The 26,440-nt window shown below is 34.0% G+C and overlaps 8 protein-coding genes across 14 annotated transcripts in view; 5 read left to right on the forward strand and 3 right to left on the reverse strand.

Moving 5' to 3' along the window:
* Positions 1–333: 333 nt before the first annotated feature.
* On the forward strand, positions 334–6,461 carry LOC126850114 (TATA element modulatory factor). 2 transcript variants are annotated; one of them, XM_050592799.1, is made up of 11 exons: positions 334–462; positions 798–2,833; positions 3,173–3,274; positions 3,357–3,635; positions 3,701–4,039; positions 4,176–4,388; positions 4,461–4,607; positions 4,687–5,079; positions 5,148–5,388; positions 5,469–5,595; positions 5,673–6,461. In XM_050592799.1, exons 2-11 carry the CDS (start codon positions 807–809, stop codon positions 5,957–5,959), a joined length of 4,155 nt encoding a protein of 1,384 aa, XP_050448756.1. In that variant the 5' UTR covers positions 334–462; positions 798–806; the 3' UTR covers positions 5,960–6,461. The 2 variants fall into 2 exon arrangements, with proteins under 2 accessions (XP_050448756.1, XP_050448755.1); XM_050592798.1 differs by having other exon boundaries at positions 340–505.
* A 217-nt stretch (positions 6,462–6,678) lies between these two features.
* On the forward strand, positions 6,679–11,187 carry LOC126850110 (uncharacterized). Of its 2 annotated transcripts, none has more exons than XM_050592792.1 (8): positions 6,679–6,978; positions 7,408–7,690; positions 7,829–9,066; positions 9,173–9,596; positions 9,698–9,978; positions 10,060–10,472; positions 10,577–10,707; positions 10,786–11,187. In XM_050592792.1, the coding sequence occupies exons 2-8, from the start codon at positions 7,421–7,423 to the stop codon at positions 11,119–11,121; spliced, it is 3,093 nt and encodes a 1,030-aa protein (XP_050448749.1). In that variant the 5' UTR covers positions 6,679–6,978; positions 7,408–7,420; the 3' UTR covers positions 11,122–11,187. The 2 variants fall into 2 exon arrangements, with proteins under 2 accessions (XP_050448749.1, XP_050448748.1); XM_050592791.1 differs by having other exon boundaries at positions 6,691–6,978; positions 7,829–8,750; positions 9,193–9,596.
* Positions 10,874–11,883, reverse strand: LOC126850111 (protein BUD31 homolog). 2 transcript variants are annotated; one of them, XM_050592795.1, is made up of 4 exons: positions 11,698–11,883; positions 11,498–11,620; positions 11,193–11,419; positions 10,874–11,020 (listed from the first exon to the last, which is right to left on the reverse strand). In XM_050592795.1, exons 1-3 carry the CDS (start codon positions 11,789–11,791, stop codon positions 11,202–11,204), a joined length of 435 nt encoding a protein of 144 aa, XP_050448752.1. In that variant the 5' UTR covers positions 11,792–11,883; the 3' UTR covers positions 10,874–11,020; positions 11,193–11,201. The 2 variants fall into 2 exon arrangements, with proteins under 2 accessions (XP_050448752.1, XP_050448751.1); XM_050592794.1 differs by having other exon boundaries at positions 10,885–11,020; positions 11,207–11,419.
* A 528-nt stretch (positions 11,884–12,411) lies between these two features.
* On the reverse strand, positions 12,412–13,671 carry LOC126849930 (28S ribosomal protein S15, mitochondrial). The gene is made up of 4 exons (XM_050592346.1): positions 13,362–13,671; positions 13,160–13,293; positions 12,878–13,073; positions 12,412–12,756 (listed from the first exon to the last, which is right to left on the reverse strand). The coding sequence occupies exons 1-4, from the start codon at positions 13,589–13,591 to the stop codon at positions 12,507–12,509; spliced, it is 810 nt and encodes a 269-aa protein (XP_050448303.1). The 5' UTR covers positions 13,592–13,671; the 3' UTR covers positions 12,412–12,506.
* A 45-nt stretch (positions 13,672–13,716) lies between these two features.
* Positions 13,717–16,271, forward strand: LOC126849929 (cytochrome b-c1 complex subunit 2, mitochondrial). The gene is made up of 7 exons (XM_050592345.1): positions 13,717–13,871; positions 14,268–14,404; positions 14,485–14,676; positions 14,755–14,971; positions 15,033–15,470; positions 15,553–15,774; positions 15,958–16,271. The coding sequence occupies exons 1-7, from the start codon at positions 13,761–13,763 to the stop codon at positions 16,042–16,044; spliced, it is 1,404 nt and encodes a 467-aa protein (XP_050448302.1). The 5' UTR covers positions 13,717–13,760; the 3' UTR covers positions 16,045–16,271.
* Positions 16,272–16,408: 137 nt separating this feature from the next.
* Positions 16,409–18,613, reverse strand: LOC126849928 (nucleolar protein 11). The gene is made up of 4 exons (XM_050592344.1): positions 18,375–18,613; positions 17,760–18,291; positions 16,634–17,658; positions 16,409–16,554 (listed from the first exon to the last, which is right to left on the reverse strand). The coding sequence occupies exons 1-4, from the start codon at positions 18,504–18,506 to the stop codon at positions 16,426–16,428; spliced, it is 1,818 nt and encodes a 605-aa protein (XP_050448301.1). The 5' UTR covers positions 18,507–18,613; the 3' UTR covers positions 16,409–16,425.
* Positions 18,614–18,955: 342 nt separating this feature from the next.
* Positions 18,956–25,195, forward strand: LOC126849927 (protein APCDD1-like). 3 transcript variants are annotated; one of them, XM_050592342.1, is made up of 7 exons: positions 18,956–19,003; positions 19,100–19,365; positions 19,488–19,676; positions 22,522–22,672; positions 22,763–22,994; positions 23,188–23,574; positions 23,770–25,195. In XM_050592342.1, the coding sequence occupies exons 4-7, from the start codon at positions 22,527–22,529 to the stop codon at positions 24,796–24,798; spliced, it is 1,794 nt and encodes a 597-aa protein (XP_050448299.1). In that variant the 5' UTR covers positions 18,956–19,003; positions 19,100–19,365; positions 19,488–19,676; positions 22,522–22,526; the 3' UTR covers positions 24,799–25,195. The 3 variants fall into 3 exon arrangements, with proteins under 3 accessions (XP_050448299.1, XP_050448298.1, XP_050448297.1); XM_050592341.1 differs by having other exon boundaries at positions 19,100–19,361; XM_050592340.1 differs by lacking the exons at positions 18,956–19,003; positions 19,100–19,365; positions 19,488–19,676 and adding an exon at positions 20,240–20,569.
* A 353-nt stretch (positions 25,196–25,548) lies between these two features.
* Positions 25,549–26,440, forward strand: part of LOC126849400 (sodium-coupled monocarboxylate transporter 1-like) — a 47,690-nt gene continuing 46,798 nt past the window's right edge. For both annotated transcript variants that reach the window (XR_007687395.1, XM_050591181.1), the window contains exons 1-2: positions 25,549–25,867; positions 25,967–26,312. Coding sequence is in view for 1 of the 2 variants with exons in the window: in XM_050591181.1 (XP_050447138.1) it covers positions 25,638–25,867; positions 25,967–26,312 (576 nt within the window). In the remaining variant the exon portion in view is untranslated. The remainder of the gene's footprint in view (positions 25,868–25,966; positions 26,313–26,440) is intronic.

The following is a 26,440-nucleotide window of genomic DNA, read 5'->3' on the forward strand; positions in this document are numbered from 1 at the left end:
TCGTGAAATTTACATTATGCATGGAATATATATTTCGCGTAATCGTTGGATCGTATAAATTCTACGAGAGTTTCAAATTCAGAGAGCGTCGATATATAAAATTGAAACCAAGATCACGATAGCATACAATGCGCACTCGAATAATGGCTTGTGCATATAGAATGCGGAACGTTTGCCACGCAATAGCCAATCGACTCTTCGCTTTTACGGAAAAACGTCAAAATGATTGGCCAACATTGTCACGTATCTGGTGCAGAAGCCATAGATATGTTGGTAGAAATTGTAAGAAATGAATTTTTGAAGGTTGACAGCACTGTCATAATCATGCACTACCTCGTCACGAACATGTCGACTGCTACTAAACGCATTTTGACAGTTAACACGCAAGTCGACTGCAATCAGTGAGATAAAAAAAACGCGAGTGTGTCTCGTTGTCACGATCGTTACTTTAGAGAATGTCATGTACGTTGATTGTGATAAACGAATATATGTAGAGGAATATCACGTAAAACAATCATAATACATCCTTAAACAATGCTTCTGAGCATTTGTAGATAATTATGAGAATATTGCATGTTGTGTATACGTCTTGTATAATGCATTAATCTTATATCGTTCGAAGATCTATGTCGATTTAAATAATATATATGAATTTGTTTATAATTTAATATTGTATACAGTTTATATAAGCAATATTTATGTTTACAACAAATGCTCTACAAGGATTGATTTTTGCATTAAAAATATGTATAACTAGAAAGATAGGCATCCAGTAATTTATGTATTTCTTACTTTAGGCATAAAACATGAGTTGGTTTGATGCTACAGGGTTTGCCAATTTGGCAAAGTCTGCTCTAAAAGGAGCTCAGAAAACTATAGATAAGGCCTTAGATATCAAGGAGGACGAGCCAAAGGTTATTCAATCGCACATAGATGAAACTTCGAATTTTTTTGCAACCTGGGGATTGCAAAATGAAGAGGAAACCAATAAACGTGACAGCAATCCACAAAAACAACAAAATTCAAGCAGTATTTGGGGTAGCTTTACAGGTTCGTTTTTTGAGCCTCCAAAAATTATAGACAACAATGCACGCAAGATTGTCAAGCATTCCAAATCCTTGCAAAGTACTGCCAATCAAGATGAACAACAATGTGAGATGGTATCTTCTATTTCTGTTCCTGAAAAATTGGTGACAAAAGATACAAAGCCCGTGATAACAAAGGATGAGTCTGTAGATAATGAAAATAAAGGAGAATCTAGTGCTATCAGTGAATCTGTAAATATAAATTGTAACATATCTCAAGAATCTAATAATAAAAATACATTGGAATCTGATATATCAGAACAATTGTCGTTAGACAATGTTGTTCTTACTAGTACTAAAAAAAATATAATTAAAAGTGCCAGTTTAGATTTGGAGCAAGTGTACTGTGCACCAACAGTGGATATTGACAATGATTCTACAACAAGCAGTGATGAAAAAGAAGAAGAACGGTATCAAAATGAGATAACATTAGAAAGCAATGATACTAATCAAACATCGAGTTCCACTAATGTGTTCCATAAAGTACCCAACCCAGTTTCCTCTGAAAGTGATAAAAAGAGTTTAGAAAGTGTGGAGATACTTGGTTCACAATCTAACACAGATTGTACAACCACGCCAGATTCGGATCTTAATTCCAATACTAATTCCTTAAGTGCCTCCCTCATTGGCATCAAAGTGAATTCCGAATCAGTTGAAATATTACCGGACAGTCTGGTAACGTCACCAAGTTCCGTGGAAGTTCTGGGAGATTGGAAGAGCGACAGCAGTCCTTATTTATCTCCGATAGATCCAAAAAATTCTGAGTCCTCTCCTGTTTTAGAGGTAGATGAATGTGTCACTCCATGTGTAGACTGTACAGACTTGTTATTACAACCGAATAGAGATCAATTCGAAGCATCTTCGTCCGATATCTCTCCATACGAATCTCCTATGGAAGAGGTCAAAACATTGAATACCAATTCATATCCTTGCAGTGTTGATAGCACACCATCACCCAATGTATTTTCCCAATGTATTAGTTTAGATACGAGTAAAAATTCGTCACAAATAACGGCAGATAGCTCGAAAACTTCCCCGGAAAGCGTCGAAGTAATACCGGACGCTGACGAGCTAGACGAGGTGAGTTTGGCCGAAGATTCCTATACTTCAGCTTCTGAAGGTACAATCATGACAGTATTTGAGCCATTGCAACAGTTAGACACTGTTAAAAACAAAATGGAACTGACCGACATGAATGTAAAGATCTCCACAAGGATGCACGATTCATGTCCGGACAATAGGCAAACGTTGGTGAAAGCTTGCATCGAAAACAAATTGAACTTAAGTCTTGACTCATTGAAGGAGAAGCATAATTTGCATTTAACGCTTGAACCGATTACCACACAACCAATCCGCAAATTGGATCATCAATTAGAGGGAGTAATCGAAAAACCGGACGTTTCTACCTTTTCCCAATTGATGAGTACCACTATAGAACCACCAGATCCGGACAATTATGCTCAAGTCGAAAACGTAGAAGATATGAAGATGATCGAGAGTAATACCGATCAATATTTAGTATCTACCGATTCGAGCGGAGAAGGAACTTTACTCCAGAGCAGTTTGGAAGATAATGCGACATTGGTTTGTACAAATGATTGTTCCAAAGTCTTAGAAACGCCTTTAACCGCTAGTTCTTATGTGAAAACTATGCTGGCTGACGCTATGGTCGAAAAGGGTGAAATAAATGATATGGAAACTCATTGCACAGAAATACCGCGAGAAAATTCACCTATATCATCAGAAAGGTATGTACTCGATTCATATATATATATATATATACACACACACACACACACACACACATATATATATATACATATACATATATATACATATAGATATAGATACATACATATAGATATAGATACATACATATATATATATTAATTATGTTATATATTAATAATATTATTTATATTAATATATATTAATATATATAAATATATATTAATAAATAAAATATATATATATATGTATATACATATATATATATATATATATATATATATATATATATATATATATATATATACGTTATTCAAATTAATTTTTCTGCAAAAAATAAAAAATCTATTCTTTTACAGTCGTTCCGATCTAGTAAAAATCGGCTCCGATCAAGCCAGTGGACATACAAGCGGAGATGAATTGGAAACCACAACATCGAGCGACATTGAGATAATATCCAGGTATAATAATATTGTGTATTTCTGTGTGACCTTTTTAAAAAAATTAATAAATTTAATAATCAAACACGGTTTGTACCAATAGTCCAAACGGTGATTCAAGTTCGACTCAATCGCGACAGAGTCCCGCAAAATTGCAATTGACTAAAGGCAGTGATTTGCTAACGAAAACTTTAAAGACCAGAGGTCATTCTCGAGAATTAAGCGAGATCAGCATAGGATCGGATGAAGCGAATATGGAGATCGAAAAGTTATTGAAACGTGTGCAGGAGATGACTGAGATTTTGGAAGCGAGAGAATCAAAGTTAATTGACGTGAGCAGAATGAACATGGAACTACACGAGCGAAATGCAAATCTAATGAAGTAAGATTGTGGTATGATTTTCTTACGAAACTTAAATAACATATTATAAATAAATTTTCTTACAGGCAACTCGAGAATTGTGAGAAACATGTGGAACAGAATCAAAACATAAATCGAATCACAGATGAATATACGCAACGTTTATCAGCATTGGAGAGAAAATTTCAGCAAGCTATAAGAGAACGCGATCAATTGAGGAAAAATTTAGATCAATTGAAGTTAGAAGCAGCGTCGCGTTTGTCGTCGCAGGAGATGTCTAGTATAAATGCTGAAAAGGATGAAATCATAAAAGAGCTTCGTGAAGAAGGCGAAAAACTTAGTAAACAACAACTTCAACATAGCAACATCATAAAAAAATTGCGGATGAAAGAAAAAGAGACCGATGCAACGATAAAGAGTCAAAAGTACTTTAATTAAATCTTAAGAGGAAAAAAAAAAAAAAAATATATATATATATATATATATATATATATATATATAAACAACAAGTAATAATTAATAAATAAAATAATTTTTTCCTATTTACAATCATTTTTTCAGAGAGCAAATAGAGGAGCAGAATACCGAATTGGAAAGATTAAAACGATCGTTACACGCAAAAGAGGAAGTGGAGCGCAGTCAAATAGAAGCCGTTCATACACTGACAGCGAAAACGAAAAAGCAAGAGAAGGAGATATTAATACTGCAAGAAAAATTGGACAATACAGTACATAAGATGGAAGCCTATAAGAAAAGCTTGGATGCTGCAAAACTGTAAGCAGAGATATCAATTAATTCTTTAAAATATACAATATTGTAATACATAAGAAAATTTCTGTTTAATAGAGAGTTGGCAGAAACAAAGGAAACATTGCTAGCTATGGAAGAGGAATTGAAAAAAGCTGTGGATAATGCAGGAGAATCATGTCAATTGTTTGCACAACTGGAAGATTTAAAACTAAAGTACCGTCAAGCTGAGGAAGCTCATGTCAAGTAAATATCCTGTATACTAGAGATTATATAGTTAATGTTTCGATTTTAAATATACAATATTTATCTTTTTGTGATATAGAAGAGAAGAGTTTCTTAAACATGAAAACAATGAGTTACTTAAACGATTAGAAGCTGCAGAAGCTAGGAGTGAAGAGTTATCTGAATCTGTCTCGGTAGCAACAAAACCTCTGTTAAGGCAACTGGAACAACTTCAAGCAAACTTATTACATAAATCTAATAGCTTCATGAAACAGGAGAAGATTATGTCGGAGAAAAATATTGAATTACAATCAAAAATTGAAAATTTAATGGAAATGGATCGTCTTTTAAGAGAAGAGAATATCAATTTGAAGTCCAAAGAATCACAATTAGAATCAAAGCTCAATTTAAAAGAGAAAGAAAAGGCAAAGTTGCAAGAAGCGTATGATAAATTAAAAGAAGAAATTGGAAGATTGTCAGAGCAAAATAAACAGTAAATATTTAGAATATATAAATATTAAGATGTGATGACATCAAATTTATATAACATTCAAATTGCAGATATCAAGACAAAATAAAAATTCTCGAGCAGACTCATTCCGATTATGTGCAAGAATTAAAAAGAGAGATAAATGCATTAGAAAATAAATTAGCTGTGGAAAAAGCAGCAACCGAGGCGGAACGAAGAAGAAATAACGCTTTATTGGAACAGCAGCAAAATACTGATGAGGAATCACGATATAGTCCTACTCTCAGTATAGGACAAGAATCCATCAGTAGCGCAAACAGTGCCTGGCCGGCTGTATGTATAAATGTTATTACAATTGTGGGATTGATAACTCATATTTATATTTCTATTATCCAAAATTTTCTTTTTTTCAGTTTAATGATTCAGTATTTGATAATAGTTCTGGAAGATTTCCTCCAATGCCTTACGAAAGTATCAGAGCAGGTTCAAGCAGTACGTCAATCTTTGAAAATTTACAAGCACAACTAAAACAGAGAGATGGTAATTGTATATATTTAATAATATTGATAATCTTCGTTTTATTTTCAATGTATTATCAATTGTAATCTTATTAACAGGTGAAATACAACAACTTCAATGGGACTTGTCTCGACGAAACACAGAAAGGGATGCATTGAATTCGGAATTGGCAACATTAACTTTAAAAATCGAAGATTTGAATATAAAAGTTGCGGAAATGCAGGCACTTAATGAAAACCTCAGAGAGACACAAACCAGATATGACGCATTGTTGCAAATGTATGGCGAAAAGGTTGAAGAGAATCAGGAATTGCGATTGGATCTAGAGGACATTAAGGAAATGTACAAAACTCAAATTGATCAACTTTTAAAGAGGCAAAATTAACGAAAATTTCTTAAAAAATGAAGATTTTTTCACAATTCACATATTTCTCTATAAAACTTTAATCACATACATGTACTTTAGTGCATGTGTTCTACTACATATAAAACAGTTTTATAGTGAAAGATTTTTAAAATACATTCTTCGCATATACATATATTTACATTATCTAGCATGAATTTGCAAACAATTGTGATAAAAAATTTAGATCCTGAAATCCTAAAGTTTTAAATAAGATTTTTTTGCAAAATTATATATGAATATATTTATCATGGATTAGCCAAGATAAAGTGAGCTAAAATGGTCTAAAAAAAATATCAGAAACTATAATATTAGCGTGATTATAGTAACTTTTCTGCTTCTTCATATATATATTGTTATTATTATTATTCCTTGTATAGTTATTATGTTTTAAATTTTGATTTTAATTTAATATCAGGGAGGAGTGTGATGATGGATTGTATCATAATGTTCAAATATAATACAATGTGTGTATATAATGCAATGACAATGTACTTTTATTATATATATATATATATATATATATATATATATATATATATATATATATGCATTAATCATTTTTCTAGTATAATAAATGTGCTGAATATATGCTATATAACAACCCATATATAAATTAGGATTTGATTCTTGATATTTATATGAATAGATATATATATATATATAAAGAAATATAACATATAATCATATAATTAACGTAAATAATACGTATGTATATAATAAATCTGTAATATATTTAAATATTACGCGAACGAAATATGCGCGGTGATTGTCTATTTCATATCGTGTGATATCATGTCCGCGTTGGTTATATTTAGAACGATTCAGTGCAACAAGATGCACCGTCCGTGGAGAGTCGCAATTACGTGTGCATTTCAAATGTTATAATCTCTTTTGACAAAATATTATTCACTCTCCAAATTTTTCTCGTGTACCGCCAATTCTTGCCACGCAGATCAGCAGATTTTTTTTATTTATCTCCAAGCCAATCTGCAAATTCTGTGAGTAATTAAAACTATATATATGTGTATTTATCCCAACATATATTTTCCTCGAACTGTTTTTCTTAATGAATTTTAAAGATGCACGATAAGTTTATAAAATTTTCTTTTCATAATTTAATCAAGATCATCACTTTTGACGTAATACATATGTCGATATAATGATTTAATTAAAGGATATTAACATGCATCATTAAAAGATTTTAGATAAGCTTTGTCATCAACTATATTTATTTTGAGAATTGTATAATGCAAACATATTGAAAAGAAAAAATATTTTTGATTTTGCATTTAATTTTTGATGTTTAAATGTCTTGAATTTTTATCTAGGTTACAATGAAAACGTTATAATAAGCATTAAATATATATTGAAAAAATATATTTACTACTTATAAAACATGCTTTGATATAATATATTCTTTATCATAGAAGAATATTCAACATGGGTGACCAAGTTCTGATAACAGGCAGATATTTAAAAGTTGCTAATCGACAGAGAAAAAAGATAATTACACCAGATGTAATGTTGCATACCAAAAATGTAATGATTCCTGTTATAAAATCTGTACCCTTCAAGCAGAGCTTTAACATTTCCTTGCCAGAAAGTAAACTTCAAATTTTGTTGGCACAAGACTACAGAAATAATCCTGCATTGTTGTTCTCGGAAACGCCATCGCATACATTGTATAATCCTTTGGAAAACTTACTTGAGGTCAATCAAAATATCTTTTTGTGTTTTCTGAAAAATATATTTTTCTATTCTTTATTGTATATATTTTTAAATTATCTTAAAAGATAGAAAAATTTTGCTAAAAATATCTCAGTTTATATTTCACTTGAAACTACACAGGTGGAAAAACCCAATTATTGGAAACTCAGGAATCAAAGTACAAAATATACTACTTATAGAAAAACAAATTCTGAAAATATCAAGAAAAAAAGTATTTTGCAAAATTCATGCCCCTTGAAGAAATTGTTCTGCAAGAAAAAAAATAACATGTTACATTTTCCTAATACAATGCTTGTGCAATTTCAACTATCAAAAAAAAAAAATTTGCATAAGACAAGTTCAAAATCCATAAAATTATCTAGAAAGTACAATCTGTCACAAATCAGAGAAAATCAATTAAGATATGAAGACAAATCTGTAGTTTTGCCAAAGATGGAAGCATCAATTAGCAATATTAAAATCAGCAAATCATCAGTTATATCATTACAAAGTCAATCCTTCCATGATTTTACAGACACTGTTTCCACAGTATCAATACTGTCACTGCCCAGTTTCAAACTTGAAAACAAGAAAACATATGCAAATATTGAAAATAGGAAGTTGGTATCTAGATTCGTGTCGAATCATTTGCAATCTAATAACAGTGAACATGAAATAAATGTGTTACATTATGGAAATGATAATCTAGTAGAAAATGATTTGTCACATTTTTCACAATCTTATTTAAAATCTAATACAAATTGGTCTTCCACTGACAACATCAATTCAATCAATTCAATCAAGATGCAAGATCCATATAAAATCATGCGTAACATTAAATATTCTTGGAAAACAGATAATGGGATGCCACCCTCTCAGAGAAAAAAATATAATAATAAACATGAAATAAAAAATATGGAATGGTATGACAGAAAGCCTTACAATTGTAAAATAAAATATTCCTGGCAAGTTATTGGAACAAGTACACAAACATCATGCGGCTTGTTACAAGATTTGCTGGATGATACTGATACAAGAGACAATATGTCTGCCTATAAAATGTGTAACGTAAAATATTCTTGGCAAATTATAGGAATTAGTACACAAGCATCTTTAGATAATTATGATGAAGATTATTGGAATGGCATGTTGCTGATACCAAATAAAAATTATGACAAGAACAATATTCAAATTGATAATAATGAAATAGACTGTAGTAAATTGCAAAATCATTCAGCAAAGTATTCAGAAAAAAAATTTAAGAGATGTTTAATATTAAACCATCAGCAAACTCAGACTTTTGCCGAGAAAGAAGTTCAAGCTGACACTAGTGATTACTATGCAAAATATTCTTGGCATAATTTAATAAAACGATATCTGTAATTAATGTAGGAAATTCAATGTAATTTTTACTAAATGTTAATACTTATATACATTATGATTTTTGTATAAGAGAAAATTTTGCAATTATTAATATTAATTTAAATCCTTGAATACTTTTTCAGATATGGAACAAATTTTAGAAGAATTGACCAAACAAAGCCTGTCAGATAAGTCGGAAATAGAACAAGTTGACAATCATGATGAATTATTAGACAGATATATAATAAAACCGTTAATACCAAATCCTAGCAAGAATTCTGTGATATTTAATAATGGCAATGAAAAGACAAAGAAGGAAGAACTTTTGATGAGATTAACATGCACATTGAAAAAATTAAATCAATATGAACGAAACGATAAGAATTATGATACAAATATAGCACAACTTGATGCAGAAAATATTTTCACACAAAAAGAAAGATTATCACAAAATGTAGAAGATATTAAAGGGATTATTCAATCCGCACAAGAATACATAACAAAATTGGATTATCAATTAAAAGACCTTGACAATGCTGATCAGCAGGTAAATATATTTTTAAAATGTATTAATTTCATTTCATCAAAATTGATGTTTGCTTTTATATTTGGTAACTACAATAACATGCAGAAATTGTGTTTTATCAGATAGAAAATAGTATGATGAAAACGTTAAAAGATATAGACGGGACATTTCAATCTTTGTTAGATGATGTGTGCTATGAAATCAATAAGAGACGCGAAGAATTGATATTGGAAGCAGAAATTCACAAGCATGAGAGTCTAATACCGCTGAGAGCTTGTAGAAGGGAAGTGAAGGCACAGATACAAAATGCGCAGAATATCATATCTATGAGCGAAAATATACAGCATCGATATAGTGCAAACAGATTTGAAAAGATAATTGCTGCTAGTAATGATATAGGCAGGTGAGTTTATTCACGATTATAATAGAAAAATTATAAAGATAATCTTATACTAACGTAAGCGTTATATAAATTATTTACAAGGATACCGGCAGTGCCGTATTCCGAGGAGCTTCCAAATATAAATTTCGATCGTCCATTAAACTCTTATAAAGAAGAGATTATTGAACAAATATCGAAACTCGGCTACATTTCTCGTACGGTACCTGTTCAGATAACGAACATCGAGGAAAGACCGGCGGGTTTATTCGTTAAATGGCACATAACTAATCCCGAATACACTGCCGAGGAACAAATATTTATCGTAGAGAAGGCGAACGGGGAAACTCTCGACCCGATATCGTGCGAGTTTGAGACGGTATATAAAGGATCTGAGACTTTCTGCTTTATCAGAAATATACCTGTTAATCAACCAGTCACGCTTAGAGTCAGAATACAAACAGATAATGTAGCAAGAAGTGTACATCATATTGCAAGGACTTTTATACCACCATATAGTATGTACAAAGAGCAAATATATAATTCTGTATTAAAACTAAATTTTGAGAATTATTTCGCGTTATTATTAATATAATAATGTAAAAATCATTTACAATTGCAGGCTGGGAACTTGATAATAAACATTATATGATCACTAATAATGGTAAAACAGCTGCAAAACTCACAGACACTATAAGCACATTGTTCTCACATGGTCCTCAGTTTGATGCGAATCACATAATCGAGTTCAAGGTGATTGCATGTAATAGAATTTTATTATTTATATTTTTCGACTTTGTTGTGTAATTAACCTATAAACCTATGATACAGTTCTTAGAAGTTTCTTCCGAAGGAGATAATGACGAAGGTATCGCATTGGTTTACAATCCGCAAGACAGGCATGACACTTTAAAAAGAACGGCATCATTGATGATCACATCTCGTGGAAAAATCTTCATGGATGGCAACGAGAAATTGATGCGCCTACCAAAAATGTGTTTCGGTACAAACATTATGATCTCAGCTTTTCGGAAAAATGCTCACATATTGCGAGTGAATATCGAATCTGAAAATAAATGTGTCACATATGATTGGCGTGTGCAAACGCCACTGTTCTTTGCCGCCCGTTTTACCAAGTACAAAAAATGGAGTGTAATGGTTAAATGAGATACAAGAATTATTTTTATTACACAAGACGCAATGTAATTCTATAAATAAACAGAAAATGCCTTATGTACAGGAAACATTTAACCTGAACATCCTCTGCAACCGCAATGTATACATTCTACTATTCGGCCTTCCTCGAGTTTACCCTTTGGCACCCTGCAAATGCAGTTTGTGCCAAAGTTCGTGTCTCTTGTTTGAATGCATCGTAAGCAACATAAATTTTCATATCCGACTTTTTTCCATTTGGCAATCAAGTTTTTATCGGCGATATTTTCATTCAAACAATAATCGTACAATTCTGAAATAGAAATATAGAGAAATCAGAGAGATGCGGCTTTTAATTAAAATTAAATGTCAAAATTATATTGCAACTCACCGCGACTTATTGCTTTTCTCCTATAAAATAAATCATATATATAACGAGACTTCTGATGATGGATTTTAAATATCGGCCACAAAGATTCTTGTTTTCTTTTGCCTTCGTGAGGCTCCGTTTCGGCTATAATGAAATAAATTGTTTTAAAAAACATTCTCTTCGTCAAAATGGGGATGCTTAACCTTACAAAGCAAACTTACCTTCGCGCATCTTTTGCTCTAATTCTTCCAGAGTTGGTTCGATCAGCTCCCAGCCATCAGGAGGCGGTTTTTTGCTTCGTCGTACTTTCGGCATACTTTGTTCTACTTTATAATATTTTTCTTTAGTAAAAATATATTATGTTTTCAAATATTCTATAAAATGATCACCATCTTCAAATTCTTGTGTATTTCATGATATGTGTAATATGTATGTATAGTATGTGTGAGCTCTTGATATTGCAAACATTTGATTGGCTCATCAGAACAAAAATCTCTTTGTTTTGATTGGTCAATTCTTTGGAACATTTCAATAAAATCTCAGCTTCCTCAGAATGCTTGTCAATCCCCTAGATCAACTCGCTAGATTTAAATATACATGTTACATTTCACGTTTCAAAAGAATAAATTTTTTAAGTAAATAAAAGCAAAATATGTGTAAAAAAATATATTAAAGTTTAGTTACTAAAGTTTTTCATTAAATATAAAAATGTAGTGATCAAAATTAATTAAAGATTAAATATCTAATAAAATTTGCTAAGTAAATGTTAACCTGATGATAAAGGATAATCTTAAATAAGTTTGTCAATTAAGAATTACTTTGAATAAACAGGATCTCGTGTTCATAGATTTAATATGACAAATTATTATATTATATAAATTGTAAATTTTAGATGATGCAAACAAATGTATTAAGCACTAGATGGAATTGACAAAGTATAAAATGATTTAAAGGTATACATATATTTAAAAGTATACAATAACATAAATATCTCGTATGTCGTTTTTAAATTATAATATAATAAAAATATTTATGTTTGATATTCTTTTGCTTTTTCTTTAGCTTTTGCAACATCCTCTTCACTCACTGATGGCTCTAATCCACATGCTAACTCTTCTTCCCTAATAAACGCGAGCTTCTCCGCCTTCTCTATATAAAACTGCTTTTGTAAAACTTTCAATTCTTTTTGGTAAATGTTTAATTTATCTTGCACAAGTTTGTCACAATGCTTTTCTGTTAAACGTCTTAAAGAATCTTTTCTAGTAATCTGCAATGGTGGCCTATGAAAAAAATTTTATATATATAGAAAATTAATTCTACAATTATATATTATATACATAAAATATCTCAAAAAAATATATATATAGCAACATATTGTTATTTAAAGTTTTTTTTTCTTACTCGGGTAGTGGCATATAAACAAGATTGAGTTTCTCCAAAACCCACTCAAAACGTCTATAATCCCAGTTTCGCAAATCTTTCAACCATTTTCTTCGCTTATCAATTGCTACTTTCAAATGACATTTTGCTCTCGAGTGCTTAGGATGTTTTTTTAAAAACTCTTGCAACTCATGTATTTGGCTAGTGAAAACAGCAACTGAAAAGTAAAAGACAATAGTAGACATTATTCTTTATTTTTTTATTGCATAATAACAAATACTATTTATTAGAGTTGTATATTACTTCGAACTTCTGGCGATGACTTATCTGTTTTATGCCTCTTTACTAATTCCGCAATCTTCGCCTGCTTCATAATTTTTGTTTCTTTAGGATGTAGGAATTGTAGGCTGAACATTTTTTTAACTATATCACTGGCACTGATATAAAAACATTAGGCATAAATACATTGAATTAGAATGCGTTTATTAATTATATCAGTACTTACTCTTTCAATTCAGGTGATTCCGCGTAATCCTTGGCAATATCTGTTGGCTTGACCTCGATTTTTAATCCCTTATCGCCGGTTCTTTTAGGCGAAAAGGGCGAGACTGGTTTAGGTCGCGGCCAGTTGATCTTATAATCGGCTATAGTAGCGTACCTTCTCGAAAGATTACTAGCATCTCTTAATAATAAATTTGCGACTGTTTGTTTACAATTATTTATTATTACATTCATATCTGTGTTGGTCCTTTTATTACCTTGATACTTGTTTAGACTCCAGCCAGTAATTTATAACCTATTTCCCATCATCGAGCTTTACCTAGCCGTGATTCAAACCCCACTTAGCGGTGACTCGAACCCAAATCGGAGTTCCGATTTATCGACGTTTTCTCTTGTGCGATTAATGGTGCCGTGTCGACTGTCTACGTCTGTCTGGTCTGCTCTTCTGTTAGTACGGAAGGCACGAAAAATGGCCTGCTCCGCTGTACGGTCGCCCGTCCTTCGTAATTCTACGGTATGGCAAGCTTTATGAGCCTTATATATCGATGATCATGCACATCTTGCCGAATATCGTATCATTCAGCCTTTACTTTGCCTCTAATACAGATGTTATGTAAATCGTTGAAAAACTATACGTATGTGCTAACTTTGTGTGACAAATTACCTGAATAATTTTTCAGCAAGAAACGATTGTAGATATCATCTCGTTGAATTCGAAATTATTTTCAGAATTGTATTGCACTATATTTCATGATCGTGCGATAAAATCCATATATTGTGTCATTAAAACATTCTATAGCTATAATGTCTTTGCATAAATGAAAGAACTTTAAGCTATTACATTCTTCAAATATTTTATGATTTTATATTTTATCTCTCTTTTTAAGCATACTTCTTTAACATGTGTTAGGTAAGGCGTTATGCAGCTGCCGCAGCAGCTCAGTGTTCCAGTGCAGTTCCTGAGCTTCAGGTTTTGTCAAGCAATAAAGTAACTGTTGCTGCAATAGATAATAATAGTCCCATCACCCAAGTATCTATTATCTTCAAGTATGAAAAATAATAAATTAATAATTAATATAATTGCCTCGTATAAAATGGTTTTTTTTTATAATAATTTTTATATTTAGAGCTGGCTCGCGCAATGAGACATATAACACCCAAGGTATAACACATCATCTTCGTATTGCTGCTGGTTTAAGCACTTATAGATCGACCACCTTTGGAATAACTAGAAATATCCAACAACTTGGTGGAAACTTAATTGCTACCACTGATCGAGAAAGTATTGCTTATACATTACAAATTACAAGAAATAACTTGTAGGTAACATTTTATTTAAAAAAATGTACTTATTAAGTAATTCTAAGCATTTATATTCTTGTATTATATGATGTCAGAGACAAAGCTTTGATTTTCCTGGAGGATGTCGCCACACAGCAAGTTTTCAAACCATGGGAAATAGCTGATCAACTACCCAGACTGCGCTATGAATTGTCCATGATACCTGAGACAACCCGTGTAATGGAATTGTTACACAAAGTAGCCTATCGTACTGGATTGGGGTATTCCCTGTACTCGCCAAAGAGACAACTTGGAAAGATCAATACAGAAGCTGTATGTATATAATGTCGCACGCTAATATATATTATAAGAAACAAATTGTTTTTCTTTATAGCTACAACATTTCGTCAACACCTGGTTCACTGGCTCCAACTGTGCGGTCGTTGCAACAGGTGTGCCACTATCGGACATATGTGAGTTCGCTTCGAATCTAAATGTATGTTCGAATGATAATGAAAACTGCGCGGAAACTGCCAAGTACCACGGAGGAGAAGTTCGTAAAGAACGATCCTCCCAGTTGTCTACTGTAGCGGTAGCTGTTGAAGCCGCGGGATTGAACAAGGAGAAAGATGCTCTCGCTTTCGCTGTTCTGCAGAGAGCAATTTGTTCTGGTCCGCATGTAAAATGGGGTTCAAGCGTGTCTCCATTGCAGAAGGAGGTATGGAGTGCGGCGAATACTGATCAATTTGCCATCACAGCATTTAATGCCTCCTACAGCGATTCTGGACTATTTGGTTTTGTTTTATCCTCTGTACCCGATTGCGCCTATTCTGTATGTATCGCTCGTAAAGATGATGAATTTTAAATAATTTTTTATCTGGCACAAATGTATGAAAAATAATGTTGTTCGGTAGACAACTGAAGCTGCTGCCGCATATCTGAGATCACCGAAACTTTCTGATGCTGATATCGCTCGCGGTAAGACTACATTGAAAGCAGAAATATTATACGCAGCGGATAATGAGCCTGCGCTTTTGGAGAATCTGGGACAGCAAGCAATTCTCAAAAAACGCACATACCAGCCGTCTACTCTCGTTGCGGAAGTGGACAAAGTAACGGCATCCGACGTTAAATCGGTATGTATTAGATTTTATTTCCCAAAATCATTTGTTAACCTGAGATTTTTGTATACAATTTGTCCTCTTTGGCACAGTCTTAGAAAGTTTTCTCTAGTCCGATTTCCCATGTATACAATATATATATTATATAACACATTTTTGTGACTAACAAATACAATTTTATTCCTTTACGACTTTCAGGTTGCCGGAAAACTTTGTAACGGAAAATTGTCGCTGGCCGCGATCGGAGATTTATCCAACGTTCCTTACGTCGATGAATTAAAGTAAATATAATGTCGAAAATCTGGACAGTATCTGTAAATTCCCGACTTCTTATAAATCTTCTGTCCAGTTTAGAAAAAGTGTAGAATCTTTCTGCGATATTAAAAAGATAATAAAAAAATAACATCGCTGTAATCGCATAGTTTGATATCTGCTTTAGATATCTTATTTACTTCCAATATGGAAAGAGAGAAGATATGTAAAATAAGATGATAAAAGATGAAATACGGAAATTGTTTGTGTGTTAATTATTTTTCAGTAATGTTTATATAATTTATATTTATGGCGTCAAACGAATGGAAAAATATGTATAAAAAGTACATCTTCGTACACTTTATCTATATTGGATGAAAGATGTGCGTATCTCTCATATATTTAATTTATAATTTAATAAAGTTTTATTTCTTCTATAGAATAGAATTTATTATGTCTTCTTGAAGAAGATCGTAATGATTTTCCGTTATTGGTCCTGTCTATCATGGGCCTCAAGTTTTCGAGATCTTGCAAGAACTGAAACTAATAATGAAAGTAATCTCTATTAAATACAGAAGAAACGATAGAATATACATGTGGAGAATAAGTTTGATATACTTACATGCTCTTCTAAGATGGAATTTAGCTTATTAAAAAGCTCTAAAACATGTGCATCTTGTGACAGTAAATAATGTTGATAGTGAGAATCGAGAAGCATACAGGACCACTCATATAATTGCTGATCATTTGGCTCCACATTATCATCAAGCGAGTCCATTTCCTCGTTCAACTTATACATTAAATATTCCAACAGTTTAAGCACTTCGTCGAAAGTTAAACCGGTTTTTAAGTGAGGTAACAGAGATGCACTAGAATAACTGATACTAAATACTTTATCTAGAAAACTGTTTCTCAAATAAGGGTTATTAGCTTTCGATACACTATCGGTAGTACCGTTTTGCACAGGAACGAATATTTTGTCTGGACGATTCAAGGCAAATGCCAAAAGATGCACCAGCAACTTTTCCGGTAAATCTTTAAATGTGTCGAGACACCAACGAATCGACATAACGTCGTTAGATTCCGTGAGAGATGGGATCAACGTCTCCTGTATTACAGCGTCGCTCCATCCTTCGTTCAAATAAGTCTGGATTTGTTTAGAGATATTTGAAGGTATTCGGCCTATCGATGAGAGCTTTGCTCGCTTTTGGCACTTGTCCCATTGAGCTACTGTTGCTTCTTGTATCACGACAATATCATCCGCGTCGTTTTCATCGTTCTTGAAACGCAAAGAGGAACCCAGCATAGCAGCTATTCTTTGCGGTGCAAGATGATAAGGAGCGACGGCCAAGTGTCTGTTTGCCGCAAGCAGCAATTTGTCTTCCACTTTCCACAGCTTGGCGTCCTTGGTATAAAGCTTCAGCTTTTGCGCCGCTTGTACCAATTTGAATTGTACATTGTATATCATTAGTATGGCGCCCTCGTCCGTAACATCGGCACCATAAACCGCTATAGTTGTTTCGTTTAAGTGTGTCATGACCACGGGATAATTTGTGTTAATATTAGTAATTACACTGATCAGCTTGCTAGATTCCGGATCGGAGGACGTTCCTGTCAAGAAGTGACTGTACAATCTACCATGTGACCCTGAAATAATTTCAGAATATCGATTAATATATCTTACCATAAAAAAATTAGTTAAATTTTACTTTTTTATTTTATTTTATGTAATAATTGATCATACATACATAAAGTTAATAGATACGCATTGTTCTTGTAATGTATTACTGCATGGCCCACGAGATCCTCCGATCTTCGTTTTAATTCTATCCTTTTGATAGTATCTACTCTTTCCAAGCAAGTAACATCCTCCAGTTTGACTACTACATAGTTATAGATCTCCTCTATCTTTGTTAAGCAAAACAAACTTGTCTTTCCATTTAAATGTATCAATTGACAATCTAATAACTTTTCTTTAGCTTTAGTTATACCCTTGCTAGTCCATGTCTTTCTATTTGCAATTGCCCACTCTAGGGAAGCAGTAGCTCCATTCTGCTGGACTAGAATAGGTGGCAAATCACCGTATTGTAGAATAGCGTAAAGTGGCGACTGAAATTTATATCCTTTCACGTTGTTCAAGTCTGCCTCCTCTTCTGACCAAACTCGTACCTTTCTTTCATTAAAGGCAGCAGCATAACGTTCCTTAGACCTATCGTAGATGACTTGTGTCGTCAATCTTTCCTTGCTCGACCAGCTACTAATCTGCTTCAAATCTTGCAGCTACAAATACGTACAAATCAATTAAAACGATTCACAGGTGAATTATCAATTAAAACACAGTAAAATCTTAGCTAATAACTAACTTTATATCGTATCACTATGTTTCTGCCAAGAGTCACTATCGCACAACCCGGTTCCTTGTCTTTCTCGACGCCTAATAAATTCTGCTGATCGATGAGTGGACACAGCGTATAATATGAATTGAGTTTCGCCATTCTCGTAAACACTTCCTTGTAGTAACATAGAGCGTTTGTCGAAATTCGTCCTTCACGGGAGAAATAAAGCGAGAGATAAAAGCACACGTGCCGTATAGTCGCCGTATGTATTTGCAAAGTGTTTTTTTTATCGACAGAGTTTTAATTTCGAAAAACTTCTATCGATCATTATTATTCGTTCACAAGTTAACTCTCTGCATTTCCAACCGTGGGAAATAAATGTTCTGTTTATCGATCGATCAAGTTTTCGATATACAAGCTTCGCAAAATTGTTCACAAAAAAAATCGTGACGAATCCATTCGTGTTTGGCGGGAAGACGAGATTACATCGGAGCGATTTTGCTAAAAAGAAAAAAAAAGGGAAGAGGAATGAATAATACTTTATTTTCCTTAACGAAAATTGCAATGCATATGTGCGTTTAAAATCAGGTACATTTATATACAGTTGAGTCTTTTGTGTGAGGAGAGAAAAGAGAGGATAAAGACGAAAGAGAAACGTGAGAATTGAAAAAAAAGTGTACAAAAAAATAGAGTTGAAAGGAAAATATAGATCTTAAATCGCTAAAAGAGACACTTTCTCGAATGATTTTTAGGCGTCGACAATTCATATTAGAAGGCAGATGCAAGTTCCTGCAGATGTTCCGACCACCCACCACCGGTTTCCCGCCCCGTTCACGCAAAATGTCTCAATTGTGTCGACGATCCTTGATGCATGGCCGCAAAAGAAATCGAAATCGGAAAAGTCATCGGACAAACATATGAGAGAGAGAGAGAGAGAGAGAGAGAGAACAAGGCATCTTTATCTCCCTTTTCTCCTCCTCTTGGCGCATTGTGCAGCCGGATCGCTCTCAAAACGTAGGTAACGTCTCTTTTAAGCGCGAGGGCACGTATAAAGATGCGTCCGGATTGTCAGACGGAGGCTAATCGCGATACGTTCCGCCCCCCTCCCCTCCCCCTGCTCTAAATTCACATAATTTCCAGCCGATTTCAGCGGGAACGATGTTGGAGTGCACAAGAGAAGTTCTGCCCTTTTTGTATGTGTGTGTCCTTTCGATGAAAAACTTTCCGAGCGGCACGTGTGCATTGAATATTTCTGCCGACAATATTTCGTGTACTAGACGAACGAGAGAGTACCTGATGAATTTTTCTTATCTCACCGATATTGATAAGGTAAAGTTATGCATATTTGGTCTCTTTTATTCTAATATTTTCGTATCTTTTATTCTAATATTTATATCATCGGGGAACAAGATGACAAACGTTGACGTTGTTGTAGAAAATGAAAAAGGTTAGCTTCGATGTTACATCCCTAATACTGTGTATAAAACTCCATCGCGCGAGGATTAATAATCTATGCCTATGAAGTCTCTCTCTATTTTCGAGACATATGTGATTATATCGCAGCACGCGAGAACAATATCTCTTTCTCATCGCCCACATTTTTTCAATCCGAGACAACCTGCTGTTCAAGTTTCCTGGCGCACGCCAATGTACGGATGATATGTACGAATCTTTATCTTCGAGAAAGAGAGAGAGAGAGAGCTAATCTTCTTATCCTGGAGAGTAATCGGGAGAGGAATATCTCCGCTTCTCAGGTACAGTGGACTCAGTGGGGCACTATGCCACTAAGTTGGGGCGCTTGTATAAATCTCTTACAGAACGCTTGAACCCTCGCAGCGGGGTTCGGCCCGATTCTCAGAGCGCAAAGGGAAAGATGAGAATGTGTTTTGCTTTTCTCCCCCTCGCTCGTATCCCTCGCTGGATACGATTGGGAAGACGCTCGTGGTTGGATCGAGCTACAGAGTGGGGACGAGGCTATATAGCTTTGGGGTAGGTCGTCCAAGAAACTGACGTGAGTGCTCCAGAGGAAACGTGCCAGTTGTAACGCGGGGACGAGTTGTCATCGTTCGATTTGAAATACCTGAAAATCTGGAATTTATACGAATGTAAAAACACATGCGCGTGTGAGTGTTTTCGTTGTTAATTGATATTTATAAAACGAGTAACGTGCGAAATGAGTGTTGCAGTGGCATTTACCATCGTCATTACTATTCTGTCGACGAGTAAGTATTTGTGCGCGTGAGATACATTATAAAATAAAATAAATATAGTGAGGGAAAAAGGAGAGAGAGAAAGAGAAAGCGCGAAATTAATCAAATGAATTAGAATTTTTGCGATGTATAGTGATGGAGAAAAATTACAGTAAACTATATGAATAATATCCGGTACATTTGCCGCGATTTTAATCCTTGATGTGTTGTAAAAAGTTTCTAATGTCTCATGATAGTTTTTATACACATATCAAAGAGTATTAGGGCGAAAAGGAATGCGACAGATTCGAGTATTTGGAAAAGAGGAAGTTGCACATGTGCACGAGATAGGAGCACACGAGGCACACGTGTGCGCCGCTGATGAGGACGCGAGACACCACCAACGACGTAATGTCGTAGCAGATATAATGTAAAGCAAATCTCAAAAATTGTTCCACTTTTGACAAAGAAAATTTTTGAGATTGTCCTTTAGTCAGGTGACAAAAATCACGATACAAGATGAGTTTGTGTTCACAATGGAAAATTTTTTCTCTCGTTGATAATCTATAATAATAATGTGAATCTAAAAAAAATAATTAACGTAAATATTGATAATATTGATTTATCTGTAAAATTGAAAGTGAAATACACCGGAAAATTTTGAAATAATTTTTTCTTAAACAAGAGTCGGTGTACTTTGACGTAATCTTTCTCCATCTAAAAGAAAATTTAGCAGAGAAATACGTGCGTGATTTTTTGTATCGAACTGGCTTAATAATTCAATTTCTTAAAATTTTAGAATATTAACAATTCTCACATGTAAAATCGTCGTTACGTACTATGGTGGTTGTCGTCGCCAGCTTGTCGATTGTTGCATTACCAATTCGCTGTCAAAGTTCCAACAGCACACAGCTGGAATATCAATAACATCGCAATAACATCACAATGAAAGAGGAGGGACAAACGTGGCGAGACGTCGCGCGCCGGTCGAATATTAAATAGTCACGTGAGAGCATCTCATGGAGCTATTTCCCCTTGCTTTTGATTTCTTCTTACAATTAGCAATTTCTTAGATGCAAGCTGCATCTCTTCGATTGGCACGCGATGGCATTTTGCATTGTTAATATGCATTGGTTGAATCTTCAACTCTGCGAGTATTGGAACAAACTTGAATTTTGCGTATCAAATAATTAATCAAATAGTTTATTCGTTTTTCCTATTTATTAGTCTAAGAGCTATAAACGTCAAAAGAAAGAATTTTTCGATTAATTTATATTAATATTGTAAAAGAAGAATATATTTTTTATTCATACTTGGATTTTATAAAAATTGCAAAAAGAGAGAGATAAAAAAATGAATTGTGAATAGGGCTTTAAAAGCTTTAAAAGCTAATTGCTAATATAAAATTGTTAAAGTTTTAAAAAAGTTTAATGTTAAAGGATTAATTTTCGCGATGCGTAGCATTTTCTCGAAATATCTACGAATATATATATTTGTAGCGTGAATTATGGACATTTTTATTTATTTTTTTATTTTTTTACGAGATGACTGTCCAATTAATCTTTGTCGCGTGCGACATAGTCTTACCTTTCGCAGCAGGAACTTTAGAATTGTCAAACTCGGAAGGGTCCCGTGGAGACGAAAGATTATCGCAGAACAAAGATTGGCTTGTCGCATTGGAAAGCTCGTTCGATCCAGGTAGCAGACCCAAAAGGTCAATCTTTATCGATGGGTACATACGTTACCGAGCTGAGGATAATTTAATATGATCGAATACATTCATCTTTTGTCATTTTCAGTCGTTTGGCTCCTAAATCTTAGGCAAACTCGCGGCGGGTGGCCCTCTTTTTATCTGACTCATGTCATTTACAAAGTTCGAAAACTTGTCTCTATGTATTTCTATCTTACGGCCATTTACCTTGCGCTAGAGGGATTTTTTATTGACCTTCCGCGTTTATTGTATTACTGAATTGTTTATCTTACAGCCAGAATGAGCCTAGCTATGAGTGAAGATTTTGACGTTATAAATCCATATAAACAATGCGAAGAGACCATTAAGGCGATAGAGAAAGAAAACCGTGCAACGATCGAGGATGATAGTCCTTCCAGATTGCAGTACACATGGCTGTCTCAACAGTAATTGTCCTCTTTTTTCATAAATTATAATATTATTACAAATAGCATGTATCTTAAGTAAAAATTGCAACAAATTTTTTTTTATTGTAGGTGCGAAATGCGAGCCGGCCCACAATATATACTCAGGAAATATACTTTTTTCAAGAACGGCACTTTTCTTCTATTGCGTTATCATTACGCTGAAGAGTCGTGCAGCATAGCGACACATACTGTCATAATTCGGGGTTCCATAAAGTTACTGAGACCATCCACCGTCGTTTCAGGTGCTACAGAAACGAGATTTCACGTAGATGCCGTTAATATTGTACCTTTGACTTCAGAGGTATTTACAAATCGATCAGAGAAGCTAGTCAATAAAATTTACAAATGTAAAATAAAATTATTGAATAGAAAGTCAATTATTATAAATCGAATTTATCCCTCCAGTATATATGAATACATAAAATATTCAAGTGAAAATATTAAGAAATGCGAAGAGTAAAAGCAACGTTTGTGATTGAAAATTGATTTTGCAGGTCACTCAAAAGTTTGGACAAAAACTGAACCTGACTTGCGGTCCCCAACCGAAGTGGCGACTCTATACTTCCGCGTTGATTTACGAGCAGCCGCGACAACACTCGGTGACGTCGTTGTGGCAAAGTCCCAACTATAATTCTTTACAAGCTACAAACAAGCAACTTGGTAACAATTGTTTGGAGCTCTTCGGGATTGAATTTTCCGAATTGAAGTTGTTAAGAGTACATAATAAAGTCTCATCAGGACATGATTCATCCAATGGTACTTGGTCCAATGAAGTTCCACATTTTCAACTTTTATTGGCCAGCCCCGCTCCCAACGCACATTCTCGCCGAAATTACAAACCAACTTCGTTACAATCAACTGCACTGAACCGCCAAGATTCAGTACGTTTGTTCAGATTTCCTTGAGTTTATTATCTATAGACAATTTATTTTAAAATTCTTATTGTAAAATACAATCAATGAAAAAAGTAAAGATTCTTGCGGTAATCGATACACGTAATTGTTACATATTGTATTATTTGTGCATTTAATTCTATATAATATAGGCATAACAAAGTAAAATTGTTAATATTGCAGATGACGAATTGCCCGATATGTAGGAACGTATTTCACAGTACCGAATCAAGTCCGCCTCTTCTTCATCAAACCGCAGCTTTACCTGCAATGATCGGAGGTATTTGGCACAGCGAAACATGCGAAAGTTCTGCGGGCGGCATCTGGTTCAGACGGAAATTCCAGATATACTCGGGAGATGAATTATGGGTCGGTCAATGGGATTATTACGACGATCCACATTGTTTAAAATTTTTGTACGGGATACTTAGGATAGGAAGTTACGTCCAACGAGCTGAAAGACAGGATGATGAACAAATCGACCAAGATACTTTTTCTGATTACATTCTTAATACTACTGGGAAGTTCGTTTTCAAAAGAAGTGTTACTGGGACTGATACTAGGACTATTCGTAGTGCAAAGTCTTATCAAAATAACTTATATAATAAGAATAGCCCGTCGAAAGATGAAAAACAATCTAAAAATCAAAAAACCCAAAGACAGGAAAGATCAGTGCGTGATAGTGTTCATCAGTTTGTATACGATGCACCATCCACTACTCAATCGAGATTTGCGGCGATGTTGCGAGGTCATCAGACATACGAGAGCACTACTAGAAAGCCTTTTTCTGCCTCGAAAGTTCTTATCGGCACTACAGAATTGGATCTGCATATTATTAAGAATATTCTGATTCCAAGAGATCCCGCGGTATCCATTCGTTGCGATAGAGATCGGTTTGCTTCACCGCTGACTACTTTGCCAAGAAATTGCATTCCTCGCACCGAAACGTCCCCGATTTTAGAATTGCGGGCTAAGCTGAGTGTTAACTGGCATGGCCAGTATATTTTGCTGTTAGGTTTGCGAGACGATAATATGTGGGATGCACCTTTACGGCGATGCGCACAACTTTCACCCTACAATCCTGCTCTGCGAACGTATCTTCAAAGAATTTTGTATATTGGTTTATTCTCTTCGGCATCAACTACACGAATCTCCGCTTGGTTCTTCTTGTCGCAGATCTTGCTGTGCTACATATGTTACCTTGTACGGTGATATCTGAGTTATTATCTTTTATTAGATAAACTTTTAGATTCGAACATGTGCGAGAGCACATTTGATTGAACTGCGAGTGCAGATTTGATTGAATATAGGGCGTTTAAACATTCCAAATCTCTATTTGCATTTTCTCTTGAAAAATTTCAGGACCGTAAATTTGTAAATATGTAAATAGAAGATCGTAAATTAAGAATTAAAGAATTGCAGTGTTAAAATCGATATAAATAATTCCTGTCTTTCGATATATATTTTATATGAAAGTATGAATAGATTCGAAGAAATGTAGCTAAATTTTAATGGATGAAAGCAACAACTAATCATATATCGTAAGCTTAGAATTGACATATTTCGTTGTTATTATAATTGATGTACATATCTGCGCGCGATTATAGCTATAAATTAATAAAATTGATTAAGTTTATACAATTGACAAGTCGTAATAAGCATTGATTAAAATCGTCAATATTTTGATCCTTTATATCGATTCCTTCCTTTGAATCTTGTTTAGTATTAACTTGATATTATCTCCAAATGCAATTTTTGTCACATTTTCCTTTGACATCTCTCTTGTTCATCATCAAGATACTGTCTTTCGTCATCAAATTCCACATGCTTTATCAGGCCGATCATAAATTATTATATCACGGTAGGATTATAATATGTCGTCGTATTGCAAGTCAGCAACCTCAAATTACATCCTGTTTCTCAATTCTTACGCCAGAACAAACTAGCTAGATATAACAGGCATGAAAGATGAGAAGAGCTCCAAACGTTATATATTGCGGATCACATTCTCCGTCCTCAGTATAGAAAGTTGTTGATGAATTCGAAGAGCAATGGAAAATTCTTTCACCACACCTGGTATCCAGATATTAAATCAAATAGAAAAATTGCATTACTTCGTGTTCGGATGGATCGATTACGTACTCTTCAGCCTGTTACTGCTCGTCAGCGTCCTTATTGGCGTGTATTTTGCCTTCTTTAGCAAGCAAGATAGCACGACAGAATATCTTCTGGGTGGTAAACGTATGGGAAGCTTCCCTATTGCAATGAGCATCATCGCTAGGTCAGTGACTCTTCAGTTATTGTGTGAAAAATAATAATTAATAAATCTCTTCCATTTTTCTGTATATATTTAATCACATGTGAACTTGTAACTGTTTAGTCACATCTCGGGAATTACCTTGCTGGGCATACCTGCGGAAATCTTTCATCATGGGACACAGTATGCCGCATGCGTGATCACGTCGACCCTCACCGCTGTAATCACTTCCTATATTTTTCTACCAGTATTTTACAAACTGCAATTAAACAGCACCTTTGAATACCTGGAAGTTAGATTTGCAAGGCCGGTCAGAATTCTCTCCTCGATGCTATTCACTATTTCGCTCTTCATGTACGTGCCCATTGTCATCTATGTGCCTGCCATTGCCTTCGCGCAAGTCACTAATTTCAGTGTTCACATGATAACGCCGATACTTTGCATCGTGTGCATCATTTATACCAGCATTGTAAGTAAAAATAAATTTAGCATTTACATTGTTTAACACCAAAAGAAATTTGTTATCTTTAAGCATTAATAAAATATCAACATATAATACAAGAAATATAAGAACATTATATTTGAAAGTGAAATAAA

The sequence above is a fragment of the Cataglyphis hispanica genome, chromosome 5, assembly GCF_021464435.1.
Source record: "Cataglyphis hispanica isolate Lineage 1 chromosome 5, ULB_Chis1_1.0, whole genome shotgun sequence".
In the NCBI taxonomy this organism is placed as follows: Eukaryota; Metazoa; Arthropoda; class Insecta; order Hymenoptera; family Formicidae; genus Cataglyphis; species Cataglyphis hispanica.

Bases quoted from the DNA above. Each gene is read 5' to 3' on its own strand.
- LOC126849927 (XM_050592340.1), top strand. From the start codon at position 20,521: ATGAGTGTTGCAGTGGCATTTACCATCGTCATTACTATTCTGTCGACG. The intron at 20,570-22,521 runs GTAAGTATTTGT...TTTATCTTACAG, and splicing joins CATTACTATTCTGTCGACGA to CCAGAATGAGCCTAGCTATG. The intron at 22,995-23,187 runs GTATTTACAAAT...TTGATTTTGCAG, and splicing joins TTGTACCTTTGACTTCAGAG to GTCACTCAAAAGTTTGGACA.
- LOC126849928 (XM_050592344.1), bottom strand. From the start codon at position 18,506: ATGGCGAAACTCAATTCATATTATACGCTGTGTCCACTCATCGATCAG. The intron at 17,659-17,759 runs GTATGTATGATC...AAATTATTTCAG, and splicing joins TGCGTATCTATTAACTTTAT to GGTCACATGGTAGATTGTAC. The intron at 16,555-16,633 runs GTAAGTATATCA...TTTCATTATTAG, and splicing joins ATTCCATCTTAGAAGAGCAT to TTTCAGTTCTTGCAAGATCT.
- LOC126850114 (XM_050592799.1), top strand. From the start codon at position 807: ATGAGTTGGTTTGATGCTACAGGGTTTGCCAATTTGGCAAAGTCTGCT. The intron at 4,608-4,686 runs GTAAATATCCTG...TTTGTGATATAG, and splicing joins GCTGAGGAAGCTCATGTCAA to AAGAGAAGAGTTTCTTAAAC. The intron at 5,080-5,147 runs GTAAATATTTAG...TTCAAATTGCAG, and splicing joins TTGTCAGAGCAAAATAAACA to ATATCAAGACAAAATAAAAA.
- LOC126849930 (XM_050592346.1), bottom strand. From the start codon at position 13,591: ATGAATGTAATAATAAATAATTGTAAACAAACAGTCGCAAATTTATTA. The intron at 13,294-13,361 runs GTAAGTACTGAT...TTTTTATATCAG, and splicing joins GAATCACCTGAATTGAAAGA to TGCCAGTGATATAGTTAAAA. The intron at 12,757-12,877 runs GTAAGAAAAAAA...TTTTTTTCATAG, and splicing joins GTTTATATGCCACTACCCGA to GCCACCATTGCAGATTACTA.
- LOC126850111 (XM_050592794.1), bottom strand. From the start codon at position 11,791: ATGCCGAAAGTACGACGAAGCAAAAAACCGCCTCCTGATGGCTGGGAG. The intron at 11,420-11,497 runs GTGAGTTGCAAT...TTTCTATTTCAG, and splicing joins GAGAAAAGCAATAAGTCGCG to AATTGTACGATTATTGTTTG. The intron at 11,021-11,206 runs GTTAAATGTTTC...ATTTATTTTCAG, and splicing joins CGGTTGCAGAGGATGTTCAG to ATTCGATATTCACTCGCAAT.
- LOC126850110 (XM_050592792.1), top strand. From the start codon at position 7,421: ATGGGTGACCAAGTTCTGATAACAGGCAGATATTTAAAAGTTGCTAAT. The intron at 7,691-7,828 runs GTCAATCAAAAT...GAAACTACACAG, and splicing joins CTTTGGAAAACTTACTTGAG to GTGGAAAAACCCAATTATTG. The intron at 10,473-10,576 runs GTATGTACAAAG...TTACAATTGCAG, and splicing joins GACTTTTATACCACCATATA to GCTGGGAACTTGATAATAAA.
- LOC126849929 (XM_050592345.1), top strand. From the start codon at position 13,761: ATGGTGCCGTGTCGACTGTCTACGTCTGTCTGGTCTGCTCTTCTGTTA. The intron at 14,405-14,484 runs GTATGAAAAATA...TTTTATATTTAG, and splicing joins CAAGTATCTATTATCTTCAA to AGCTGGCTCGCGCAATGAGA. The intron at 15,775-15,957 runs GTATGTATTAGA...TACGACTTTCAG, and splicing joins CGGCATCCGACGTTAAATCG to GTTGCCGGAAAACTTTGTAA.